Source organism: Budorcas taxicolor, chromosome 1, assembly GCF_023091745.1.
Source record: "Budorcas taxicolor isolate Tak-1 chromosome 1, Takin1.1, whole genome shotgun sequence".
Taxonomy (NCBI): Eukaryota; Metazoa; Chordata; class Mammalia; order Artiodactyla; family Bovidae; genus Budorcas; species Budorcas taxicolor.
This window is the reverse complement of record NC_068910.1, coordinates 31,543,182-31,556,605: the sequence shown is the minus strand read 5'-3', so window position 1 is coordinate 31,556,605 and position 13,424 is coordinate 31,543,182. Positions and strand designations below refer to the sequence as shown.

The 13,424-nt window shown below is 44.6% G+C and overlaps 1 protein-coding gene across 1 annotated transcript in view; it reads left to right on the top strand.

The window, feature by feature from the left end:
* SHQ1 (SHQ1, H/ACA ribonucleoprotein assembly factor) overlaps positions 1-2,413 on the top strand; it is a 100,882-nt gene extending 98,469 nt beyond the window's left edge. The window contains exon 11 of the mRNA XM_052641571.1: positions 1,753-2,413. Coding sequence (XP_052497531.1) covers positions 1,753-2,305 — 553 coding nt within the window. The 3' untranslated portion in view covers positions 2,306-2,413. The remainder of the gene's footprint in view (positions 1-1,752) is intronic.
* Positions 2,414-13,424: the final 11,011 nt, after the last annotated feature.

Genomic DNA, 13,424 nt, shown 5'->3' with positions numbered 1-13,424 from the left:
ACATCTTTTTTGGAAAACTGCAGTATGCTTTACATTGCTTCAAAAACAAAACAACTAAAATGCATCTAAGTTCATGGAAAAGTTTTATCTGTTCAGTATAGTGTTTATCTGGAGGAGGCAATGGCACCCCACTCCAGTACTCTTGCCTGGAAAATCCTATGGACGGAGGAGCCTGGTGGGCCGCAGTCCATGGGGTCTCGAAGAGTTAGACACGACTGAGCGACTTCACTTTCACTTTTCACTTTCATGCATTGGAGAAGGAAATGGCAACCCACTCCAGTGTTCTTGCCTGGAGAATCCCAGGGATGGGGGAGCCTGGTGGGCTGTCGTCTATGGGGTCACACAGAGTCAGACACGACTGAAGTGACTTAGTAGTAGTAGTACTAGTATAGTGTTTATCATGTAATGTTATAAATTTAGCAAAAATATCCTCTGAAATAGCATGAGATGGTTTTCAGTTAAAAAGCACTCTGTTGCTCTTTTATACTGCTTTTCTTTTCTTTTTCAGTTAAGAATTTTGAACAGGTATTCCATTCCCATAAGTTTAAAAATAAACCATATGCATGTAAAGTCTCCCTTTCACTATCATCCTTCATCTTTCCAGCTCCTGCAGTGCCCCCTCTACATAAATATTAGTGTTTTCTGTAGCTCTCCAGAGTTCATGGTTAAGTGTACAAGCAACTTCAAATATGTTTTTGCTTCTTTACGTTTTGTGTGTGTTTAACATAAAAAGCAGCATATACATACAGAAAGCCTTTTGTCATTGTTAAACAGTTTATCTGGGTTAGTCCCTGGAGAGCCTCCTACATTACGTCACGGTTGACTGTTCCTTCCCGTGGCTGTTCCACAACTGGTCTAACCAGTGCCATGTTGGTGGACATTTGGGTATTTCTTATTTTGGAGTATTAGAGACAATGCTGCAGTAAATAGGACCTTGGACCTGTGTCCTGTAGCATATGTGTTTAATTTCCAGATGTGGTTTTGCTGGGTCAAGGGTATGTACATTTTCAATTTTAAAAGTTATTGCCAGGTTCTCCTGCATCGGGATTATAACTGTTTACTCTCTCACCAGCAGTGAATGAAAGTGCCTTTCGTCCACAGCCTTGCTGGCAGTGTTACCAAATGTTTGGATTTTTGCCAATCTGATAAATGAAAATACATCTCAGCATGACTTTAATTTGTATTTCTTTTATTTGACTGAAGTTGTTGAACACCTTTTCACATATTTTCAGAGTCATTTCTATTTCTTTTTGTGAGAATTGTCTGCTTGTATCTTTTGCCTATTTTCCTCATGGATTGTTCTCTCTCCTTTTAAGAACTCTATTAGGGGAATTAGGCCTTGTTTTATGATAGGAATCACAAATACTTTTCTCAATTTTGCATTAGCCTTTTGACTTTTCTTCTTATTATTATTTTTTTACCCTTCAGAAATTGTCTTATTTTTATTAGTTGAATTTATCAGTCTTAGCCTTTCTTTTGTGGCTTCTAGATTTTGATCATAGGAAGGCCTTCCTCATTCTGGGGTCATAAAGGAAATCTCCTTCATTTCCTTGTAATACTTGTTTCCTTTCTTCTGTTTGTATCTTTGATCTGTTTGGGGGTTCATCCTCTGTGCTGTGTGAAGTATGGATCCAACTTTATTTTGTCATCTCTTTGGATCCAACTTTATTTTGTCATCTCTTTAAGCTGTGGACCCTATTATCCCCAGACCAGTTAATAGTCCTAATAATTGTTCTTAAAATGGTTTTCAAGGTCCAAAAAGTTGGCAGCTCTTGCTGAAGCCTTAAAGAAAGCATCCCTAACCAAGGCCCAGCTGGGGTTAGAACTGGAGGAGCTGGAGGCAGCAGCATTTCTGGTCCAGGAGGAAGAAACCACATCAAAAGCAGGGGTCCATTCCACTTCCAGGCAGCAGACACCTGCCTCCAGCTCTGAGACGAGTGGTTCAGAGGAATCAGAGAGCAGTGCATCATCTGAGACTGAGGAGTCAGACTCGGAACAAGAGGAGCCCGGAGGCGGTGAATCTGAGACAGAGCATTCCTTGTTCGGTCCCTTTGTTGAAGAAAGCAGCATGGCCCTGCTTCTTAACGATGGTGGGATGTGTAGAAGCACCACCTTCCTGGGGTCTGATGATGGTCGAGGACAGCCGCTGGCCTCCCCCCGGGCTTCCAGAGCATCTGGGCCTCTGATCCAGGAGCTTGGAGAACAACTGGAGACTTCGGTTCAGATTTCCGAGCCCAAAGACTCTGCTGCTGGACAGCAGGGGCGTGTGCTGGAGAGAGAAAGCCGGCAGACACCTGAGGATTGACTCTTGAGTGGTCTCATTTGTTACTGAGAATTATGTCAGATTTGGTTTTATTGACTGAATTAAAATTCTTCATTTTCACTTTGTACTTTTCCTTGGTATATACAACATTATTTGTGAGCTAATATTGAAACCAGTTGGTTTTCTTGTACCTTTAAGAACAAAGTTCTAAAGCAAACTGTAATTAATATTATCAGGCTTATTTCATGCAGTATTGTTATTTTGAGATTCATCAATGTAGCATGTATCTAGGATTTGTTGTTTTTTTTCCATATCTGAGTAGTATTTCATTGAATGGACATTTGGGTTGTTTCCAGCTTTTGGCTGTTCCAAATAAAGCTGTTATGAACATTTGTGTGCAAGTCTTTGTGTGGACATATGCTTTTATTTCTCTTAGGTAAATATCTGGGAGTGGAATGATGGAGCCGTATGGTAGGTGTATGTTTAACAGTGTAAGAAACTGCCAAACTGTTTTCCAAAGTGACTGTACCATTTTACACGCCCACCAGCAGCCTGTGAGAGCTCTGCTTCTTTCTCATTCTTGTCACCACTTGGTATCATCACTTGGTGTGGTCAATTTTTAACATTTTAATAAGTGTGAAGTGGTATCTCATTGTGATTTTATTTTGCATTTTAAGACTACTTGTGTTGAGCATCTTTTCACATGTGTGTTTGTCATCCACATATCTTCGGTGAAGTGTCTGTTCAAATCTCTTGCCAGTTATTTTTGACCTGGGTTGCTTTTCTTATTTCTGAGTTTGCAGAATTCTTTATAAATTCTAAATACAAATCCTTAGATGAGTCATCCTTGCATGCCTGATAATCTTTGATTGCATAAACATTGTGAGTTTTACCTCATTGGGTGCTGGATATATGTATTCTCATAAGTATTCTTTAGCTTTGTTTTGGGATGCAGTTGTTTGGAAATAGTTTTGATCCTTGTGGGTCTTGCTTTTTTAATTTGTTACATAGGTCTGAAACAGTGCTCCATCTAGGACAATTTCCCAGTCCTAAGGAAAGATTTTCCCATGCCCCAGGGATTATGTGTTTTCCAGTCCGGCTGATGAAAATAGACACCTGTGTGAATACTGGTCCCTCTAATCCTTTCACATGGCTCTTTCCCAGCCTCCCTGACAGGCTTTCCTCAGTGAGTAGTTGACCCTCTGCTGGTATCTGGTGTTCTCCACAGCTCTCACCTTTCCCATACTCTGTCTTGTAGACTCTGGCCCCCCAAGTCCCCAGCTCTGTCTCCTGAACTCCAGAGTCCATTGGGTTCTCTCTGGGTTGCCCCTCCCTGTGCAGCCTGGACAATCATCTGGGACAGTAGGTGAGGCCCTCTTACCCTCCTAGGGTTTGGTTTCCATTCCTCAGGATCACTGTCTTTCATTGCCTGATGTCCAGTACCTTAAAAACCCATTGCTTCATGTATTATTTCTTGTTTTCTTTTTTGATTATATCAGAAGGGGATAGGTTAAACCTAGTCCCTGTTACTCCATCTTGATTAGAAACATAAACTTCCATTAATATTTTATATGTGAATTTTCTCACTTGACTGTAAGCTCCTTGGGAATGATGTCTGTGTCGTGTCTTGTTACCACGGAATCATCAGCCCATATTCTCAGTGCACCATAAATATTTGTTGAGTGAATGAACAAATGAAATAAACCAATTTACTTTGGGGAGGAAATGAAATGAAATCTGATATGTATTAATCTCAGTAGCATTTTTATTTCAGGAAAGGGTATGATCCCTTTTATTCTACTTCTCTGTAGGTTGTGAGTATTTGTATTTCCACTATAAATTCCAGTTTATATTAACAGGATAGTTGGGGTGACTGTGCCATTTGACACGCACGTTAACTCCTGAACACTGTAACAGCTTTGTTAGAATATGTTCAAGACTTTTCTCAGGCTCCCGGAGAGCTTCAAAATCCCTATGACCATTGAAAATGCATTTCTCCTCAGTAGCACATGACCTGAGGCCAGTTTGAAAATGCATTATCTGTTATTCCTCTCATTTACTACTACTAATGTCAAGTTGAGCAAATCTACTCTTGTCTAAAAATTTAAAGCTGTGGAAATTTCTCTTTCCATCAACTTCTGCCCTTACTTAGAAATCTAAAGAGGATCTACTTTGGTGAGACTCACCTTGGGTGGAAAAATTTGTGACTCCCTTATTCAGAGGAGGGGCAAATGTGATCCTTTCTGGATATCCTCAAAGCATTCTTGTCACCGTACAAGTCTCATGCATTGGAAAGACAGAGAGAGCATTTTAATTTTAGATTCCATATCTGCAGTATTTCTTTTACCCTGTCTTTGTTTGCTGAGGGTTAAAACTTTATTATATTACCTTGTCTTTAAGATGAGTTAAGAGTACTATACCATGTCTATAACACAAAACACAGCCAAAGGTGCTGCTTTTAATATATATATATTTTTTAACTAGATAATTGGCAGGCAACTCGAGGGATCTCTTATAACCATATGCATTCCCAAGAACCCTGGGTGATGGTGAAAAAAAAGTTAGGGAAAGCACAAAGATGGGGATTTAGCAGCTGACTAGCTGCAGCTTAGTGGCAAGAACCACGGTGACAGGGCTGAGGAGATGAGGCACTGAGTCCCAGAGACACAGTTCGAGTGTGAGCAGCCTGCTGGGGGTACGCCAACCTCGAAACCTCTCTCTTCCTCTTGGAAAGTGAAAGTGAAGACACTTAGTTGTGGCCAACTCTTTGCGACCATGGACTGTAGCCTGCACCAGGCTTCTCCATCCATGGGATTTTCCAGGCAAGACTATTGGAAGTGGGTTGCCATTTCCTCCACCAGGGGATCTTCCCAACCCAGGGAATCAAACCCAGGTCTCCCACATTGCAGGCAGAGACACTTTACCCTCCGAGCCACCGGGGAAGCCTCTTGGAAATGGGAATACAACTACTTTTCTTGCTCACCTTACAGGATGAGGAGACTGTATATTCAAAACACTTTATAAACTAGAAAGTATTAAACCAGCACAAGGGTTTATTATTATTGTCACACTTCCCAGAGCTGCACAGGGCTCTTTTCAGCTACCTGACAACAAGCCTCTGGGGGAGCCAGCACTTGGAAAGTGAGAGCCCTCTTAATCGCTTCTGAGGTATGCTTGTGGTAAAAGTCTGCACAGTTCAGCAGATTAGATAGAAATATTAATTGTATCAGTGAATCACAGCACTGCCTCATCCGGTTGGAATTATTGACCTATTTTTCTATGTTCTGTCTCTTCTCCCATTATCCTTGAAGAACAATGTGGGGCCTTGCTGTGGGCATGATCGGTTTTAGGTGCCAGGGACTATGCTGATATCATCTTTCACTGGCATGGGATTAATTTACAAATGAGACAGGGCTGCTCCCTACCACATTCTAAATTGGTTGAACAGCTGGGGGGTGGTTTTCACACCTGCTAGTGAAAAATCCATTTTGGATGCATGGATCAAATTCTATTACCAAAAATTGGGCATAGGAGAGAAAGGGTCAAGTTTTCTCAGCCGTAAAACTTTATAAAATTCTAAATTAGAGGGGGCTCATAGATATCTCTTTTGTTATAAGGGGATTTTTATTTTCTATCTTGTGACTAGAAATTGACCCATATAGTCAATGGTGACAAAAGAGATACCTCTAAAAGAAATGGAAATGAATGAAAGACAATAATAGAAAGGAAACTCTTGGCAGCTTTATAGTTGTCACGCTATCAGAAATATTCCAACTCTTCAGAATGTGTTAATTATAAAATCTTTGAAGATGCAGACATCCTCTTGTATAAAATGATCTGTCATGTAATGTCACTGCCTGTCAGGTAGATTGAAGTTAAAGCTTCATAAACACAAATCTCTGTGACTGTTTGGTCAGGCGTCTCCATGAAAGCAAATCAAAGATTGCAAATGTTTCCTTAACATCATTCCATCTAAATCCCTGACAGTTTTTTTTAGTGATCGGCTGCTGCCTTTCCCGCCCATTTTCTGAGTGTGTTATATATAGTTTCAATCCATACCAAATGAAGGAAGCATTGATTAGACTTGATTTAAGGCAGCAAGTGATAAATGCTGCTGGAAATTGATTCATGCCTCTCTAGTGACTGGGGCACAGACATCCACAGTTGACACAACTCTTGTCTCAAGGCTGGAGAAAACAAACAGGGAAACACATGTCAAACAGACAAATGACTTGGCTGTTGTGAGCTCTCTGTGAAAGCCATTTATTTCCTAGATAAGGAAGACTTCTCTCCAAAGTCATGAAAAGATAAGCTGGAGGAAAAGGATGAATGTGAAAGCAGATGCTTGAGCAACTTGAAAAAAAAAAACAGAAAGGATGTACCTCCTGGAAGAGTCTGGCTATGTGTATCCACTTTCCTTTCGCTTTAAACATACTGGAAGCAGCAGTTTGGCCATGCGAGCCTCAGTCCTAGCTAGGATCACATGCTGAAGGCTCTGCCTCTGGTATTTTATGTATTCAAAGTGATAGGATGTTACCTCTTAAGTTCTTCCAGGGCGACCTTACCCAACTGCTCTTGCTGGAGTGAACATTCAGAAGCAGCAGCAGCAGGAACAGCTGAGCAACTTAAGAGCCCTGCCTATAGTCCATCTGGCCTGGAGCTCCAACAGTTTGACCACCAGCCTAGAGATGCCTGGAAAAGAAGAGCCGTGTTGCAACCCAGAGGCTCCCATAGCCTTGCCCACTGTACAGTTCACTGTCTTTATGTTTCTGTACATGCTGTGTTTTCCCACCTCCACCTGTTTGCTTGCATAATGCTTTCTCTTTTCCCTGTGACTTTGCCCAGATTTGCATTTCACCCATCCTTCAAGGCCCCATGCAAATGCCACCTCTTTCAGGAGGTCACCCTTCATTCTTCCTGGCTGGAAATAATTTTACTCCTCTGAACTCCTGCTGAAGCAGGGCCAACCATGCTGGAAGAGCCTGGAATCCAAGTAAAGCCAAAGGAATTGGAGCAGGGAATAGGGGTTTCTACCAGGCTGTACTCAGAAACAGTGGGCTCTAGAGCTCTGTAGTCAGACTTGTGTAAATTTAAGATGAGAAAAAAGCAAGAAAACTATGATGGTGTAGGGAGGAACTGGACATGGAACAACAGACTGGTTCCAAATAGGAAAAGGAGTACGTCAAGGCTGTATATTGTCACCCTGCTTATTTAACTTATATGCAGACTACATCATGAGAAATGCTGAGCTGGTGAAAGCACAAGCTGGAATCAAGATTGCCGGGAGAAATATCAATAACCTCAGATATGCAGATGACACCACCCTTATGGCAGAAAGTAAAGAGGAACTAAAGCGCCTCTTGATGAAAGTGAAAGAGGAGAGTGAAAAAGTTGGCTTAAAGCTCAACATTCAGAAAATGAAGATCATGGCATCTGGTCCCATCACTTCATGGCAAATAGATGGGGAAACAGTGGGAACAGTGGCTGTTATTTTGGGGGGCTCCAAAATCACTGCAGATGGTGATTGCAGCCAAAAAATTAAAAGATGCTTACTCCTTGGAAGGAAAGTTGTGACCAACCTAGACAGCATATTGAAAAGCAGAGATATTACTTTGTCAACAAAGGTCCATCTAGTCAAGGCTATGGTTTTTCCAGTAGTCATGTATGGATGTGAGAGTTGGACTATAAAGAAAGCTGAGCACAGAAGAATTGATGTTTTTGAACTGTGGTGTTGGAGAAGACTCTTGAGAGTCCCTTGGACTGCAAGGAGATCCAACCACTCCATCCTAAAGGAGATCAGTCCTGGGTGTTCATTGGAAGGACTGATGCTAAAGCTGAAACTCCAATACTTTGGCCACCTGATGTGAAGAGCTGACTCATTTGAAAAGACCCTGATGCTGGGAAAGATTGAGGGCAGGAGGAGAAGGGGACAACAGAGGATGAGATGGCTGGATGGCATCATTGACTCAATGGACATGAGTTTGGGTAAACTCCAGGAGTTGGTGATGGACAGGGGCCTGGCGTGCTGTGGTTCATGGGGTCACAAAGAGTTGGACACGACTGAGCGACTGAACTGAACTGAATCCTCAGCCGATGTCATTGGATTACTCTGATTGGATCAGTTTAGGGAAACCCTGAATCATTCATGGTTGCCCAATGAAGTGTGCTAGCTGACTTCGTCTCAGCCAAATGGCCAGCCCTGGAGCAGGAGAGCCAGGGGGGATGGGGGTGGGGGGTGGTGTCAGCTCAGCTCACACCAGTTCTCTCCCTCCAAGGAGACCCTTCAGGGGAGTATGGTGAGCTGACAGCTTCAGGCTGACACCTTCACCTCCTGATCAAGCACTGTTCACAAACGTGCCACAATTGTCCCAGGTTGTTCCCAGATGCTAGCACTGGGCCACTGCTGCTCAGTGTGGGCATAGGCAGTTTTTGCTCTGGACTCGCCTTCATAGCTCTGAGACCTTTTTAGGCTACGGACCCTCTGGGACCCTCCACTAAATCTTCCTCTCCTTTCTTTCACGTGTGTCAGTCCCCTTTCTGCTTGAGGCCCTCTGCACCTGCTCCTGTTTCCTCTCTTTATCCTTCATGGAGGATGCGCTTGTAATTATCTCTTGGCTCCTGCTTCCCCACAGGACCCAAATGACACACTGGTTTTGAGTGAGCCTCTGATTTCACAAAAAGAGCTCAGCTCAAATATACTGTACCCTACAGTGCCTGTAGGGTAGAGACTACCTCCCTTACTATACAGAAGAGGAGACCAGGGCTCCAGACTGAGTGAATTGCCTAATGTCCCCCAGGCAGCAAGGGACAGCCTTGGATTCCAAATTGTATCTTTCCCTCTCTGCATCCAGGGCTCTTTACAACCTTAGATGCTGTCCGCATGGAGCCTGGTGAGGTGGCCTGAGTCACTGAAGGTCACCTGGCTCCTTGTGGTAGGAGAGAGTGAGTCTCAGCCTGCGTCCACTCCAGAGGGATTTTCTTGACTCTTTCACATCCGAGGGGGAGGGGGGTATGACTCGCGCTGTCGGTAGAGATCGTCACTGTCTTTCTACCCTGTGAGCTGAGGGACCCACTGCCCCGCGGAGCTTGGGAACTTGACAGGTGAGCCATCAAGGCGCCGGTCATCTTTTGCGCATAACTCATCCTGGCCCGGTGTTTTAAAAGATAAAGCAAATTCAGATGTCGCTGAGGAGGGCCGGAGTTCAAAGCGATGCAGCAGGCGGGCAGCCCGCTACCCTGGAGGCTCTCGCGTGGCCCTTGCCCCCTCCGGGTTGGGCGCGGGTGTGAGCGCCGAGGATCGGGCATCGGCGTGTGGCACATCAATGAGGACGCCTGTCCTCCGTGACGCGAGCCCACCCCCTCTAATCCGCCGCATTGTCCATTGACGTGTCTAATTATGTGTCTTACAACCGCAGAACTCCCCCCAGAGCAGCGGGGCCCTTCTGGCGGAATGAAGAGGATGATCGCTCCATCTGTTCCTCCGGCGCCAACGGGAGGCGGACGAGGGGGCGCGGGCTGGGGTTGTGCGACTACGCGTGCGCACCGGCGAGGGCCAGGCGGCAGGGCGCGGCCGAGCGCAGGTGCCTGGAGAAAGGGGATCCCAGCGGCAGGTGCAGATGCCAAACTAGCGGTGGCTGAGTGTATGTTTAATTACAGTCGACGGAGGGGGCTGTTTTAGTTAAGAATTATAGGAGACAGGTTCAGATGGAGCTCTGAGCGGAGCTCGAGAAGTAGCAGACTGGAAGCTGCCGCGGAGAGGAGACATCTGCTGCTTTAATTGGGGGTGGCGCGCCCAGAATTTCTTGATATGTAAAATAATCACCTGGAACCCCAGGAGGCTTTAATAGAGAACTCAGAGCGCCTACTCTCACCCCCATTCTGACTAAACTGTTTGGCACGAAGCTGATCCTTAAATCACAAGCATATTTCATTCTCCTCCCAATAACATTTTTTCTGTGTGTGTGGAGTGCTGACTCAAGGGGCCCATGGAAGTATTGCCTGGAGCAAAAGGCACAGAGAAGAGGATCAGAAGTAGTCTGTCTTTGGAACCAAAGACTAATATGAGCTTTACAGTTGGCAAAGCGCTTTCTTGTCCGTTGCCTGGTTTTCAACAGGGGCAGGCAGGAGTGGGCCCATTTCAAAGCTGGGGCTCAGGCTTTCGAGGGAGGCACTTAGCAGCAAGAACCGAGGAAGCAGGCAGTGGAGAAGAAAGGCTGAACAGGAGCTGATTAAGGAGACGGAGGTTGGAGTGAAAAAGCATGTCCCAGGTGGATGGATGTGATGGCTGAAGGAACCAGAGTGCTTTGATGGCGGGGACAGAGAAGGGGGCAGGTTAGCCACCTCACTAGATTGGGAGGCAACCCATAAAAATCACGTCTACTTGTGGGCCCAGACTCAGCTTTGTGGCACAGAAAGAAAGGGCAGGGGGCAGGGAGGGGAGGTAGAAAACCTAGTATACACAGTAACTGAAAATCAATTGAATATTGTAGTCCCTGGTGCATTTCATTGTAAGAGCTCAGCAAACACTGTAAATCATCTCCCTTCCTCTTTTTCTCACTGTTTGATCATTGTCTCTGCCTACCACCAAATGAAGAGTCACCTTTCCTTTCCAAATTTCCCTGACTCTCAATCTCTGCCCCCACCATTTCTCTCCTTTCTCCCTTCTCCCTCTGTGGCTGTGATTTTGATCCTACAGCATCCTCTTCCCTTCAGTATAAATTCAGCTTACTTGTGCCTCCTTCCCTCTTGAATGGTTTATGACAGGAATCCACAAACTAGACCTCAAACAGGCCAAATCCATCCCATCACTTATTTCTGTGTGGCCCATAAACTGAGTTTTTTTTTTTTTATTAAGTATGCTTTTAAATGGTTAAAAAGAACTTGTAGAAATTTTTTTTTCTTGTTGTATGTTACATCTTATTGTATGTTTTTCTGCATGTCATAGCCTTGAATTTGCCTCTTGGCCTGCAAAGCCTAGACTATTTTACCATTTGGCCCTTTTCAGGATAAGTTTGCTGACCCCTGGTTTAGGAGAAGTGGGATATGGATACTTACCCAGTAGCAGTTTAGGTGCCTGGCTTGGGGCTTTTGGGTTTTCCAGGCCCACCTGGGGTAGACTCTGAGGAAAACTGGAGTGGGGGTCGGGGGAGGCTGTTGTGTGCCAGTCTGGGAGAGCAATCAAGCGGAGAGGGATGAAGGCTGCTTTCAGAGACAAACCATTGGTAGTTGTCACATGGGTCTGCCATGGTCATACTTGTTTTTCTAGGATGGAGAGTGACTTAGAACTATTTGATCATTCCTGGGTTTAGGAATGGTGGCATTCTGCTTCAAGGTTCTCTTTCCAAAAGCAATGGCCCTTTTGTGATCCTTTTTGGAGGGCCCATCCCATCTTTTTTGAGCATTTTTTAAAGCTTCTACAAAGCATCTTTCCGTAACCAACTGAACTCCTGGGCAATAGTGGGCATGCCTTTTGGTCTGTCTGGCATCTTCCTGGGGAAACCATCCCTCTTCCCCTCTCTGATAATAGTGTTCTGTTCCTGTCTGTCTGAAGGGCTGACACTACACTCTGGAAACCCATGGCAGTAAGTCAAGTCACAGTAAAATGAGGTACGGCTGTAATAAGCATGGAGCCCATGATGCTGAATTCTGAGTGGAGTCACCTAGATAGGCACCACTCGTGGCTGCCCCGTGACAGCCATTCTGGCCAGGGTTCACCGGAATCGTTGCATCCAGCACAGATTTGTCTTTAGGATGGAGTGGTTAGATACACATCTGACAGTTTATAATTTCTCTTAGGCTTTCCTAAAGCTGTGACAGTCAGAGTCAAAAGGTTGCAGTGTTTGAACGCCTAATGAATTTATAATGATTACTGTCGTATGTTCTTCTATAGGCCTGACTTAGTACACTTTCTTTTTTAGTATTAAAGTTTCTGTGACTTAGTTTTTATTCATTTATTAGGAGTGATTTACTAGGTGTATTATAATTTTCTCCCTAGGTGAGATTGTTTATATCAAATATGAAAATACTATTAATAATAATAACAGTTCACATTTATTGAACGCTTACCCAGCACCAAGCTCTGAACAGAGGGCTTTACGGGTCTGATCTCGTATAATCATCACTGCAGTCCAGGGAGATGGGTGCCATCAATCCCATTTTACAGATGAGGAAAATGAGTCCCTTACTCAAGCATACAAAGTTGTTAAATATTGGCATTAGCAACTAAACTTGGTTTTATTTTAAAGGAAGACATCATATGGGTTAGAGAAATGGAGAGGCTTCATGAAGGACACACATTACCTGTTTTGAAGATGATCAAGATTTACTGCCCATTAGCTCTGTGACCTTGAGCATCTTACCAAACTTCCTTGGGCCTTGATTTTGTCATTTCTAGAGTAGTGCTGATAATGTCAAATGAGATATAAAGCTCCTGGCACATCATTAGGGCAACAGTTGAAGCTCAATCCCTTTTACTTTTTCTTTCACCAGAGGAGACTGGATCATTCTGGTTTCCAGAGAGTCCACAGCTCCCTAAGTCATTTTGTTGTTGCTGTATTCCCTGCACCAGAACTTGAATGCATGTTTTTTAGAGTGAGTTGTCTTTCTGTGAGTCTGCGATTCTGTCACATGTGACTAGCAGTGGCTTTCCAAGGGCTGGTTGGGACCAGGAGACAGAGGAGGGTCAGGAGCAAAGCTTTGCAAAGAGGAGAAAGATCCACTTTCATTTCACTCAACAGCCCTCTAAGAGCCAGGCCTAGTGGACTGAAATGTTGAACTCAGCCCTGGCTGCCCAGTCTGGGAAAGCAGCTTGGGAGGTGCTGGAGATGCTGGATGCATGTCCTAAAGCAGTCAGTGGATGCAACTCCATCCCCGCCTCTCTCTTCCTTCTCCCAGGCTTGTCCTGGCCTTTGCCTGGGAGCCCCTACCCATCTGCACAGCAGCCAGGCTCAGAAAGAATCCTTCTTTGATGCCAAGTATCAACCCGGCTCTCTGAGGGTGTGAATTATTCATTGACAAAACCCAGCACCCATCTGTCTCCAGTCAGCACTGCTCACACCTTTCTGTGCCCAACACTGCCCAGGGCACCCCCAGCCCTGGCCTGCCTCGCTTCCTCAGAGTGAAGATGAGCCTCCCGTCTTAATTGGAGGGATGATGGGGTGAA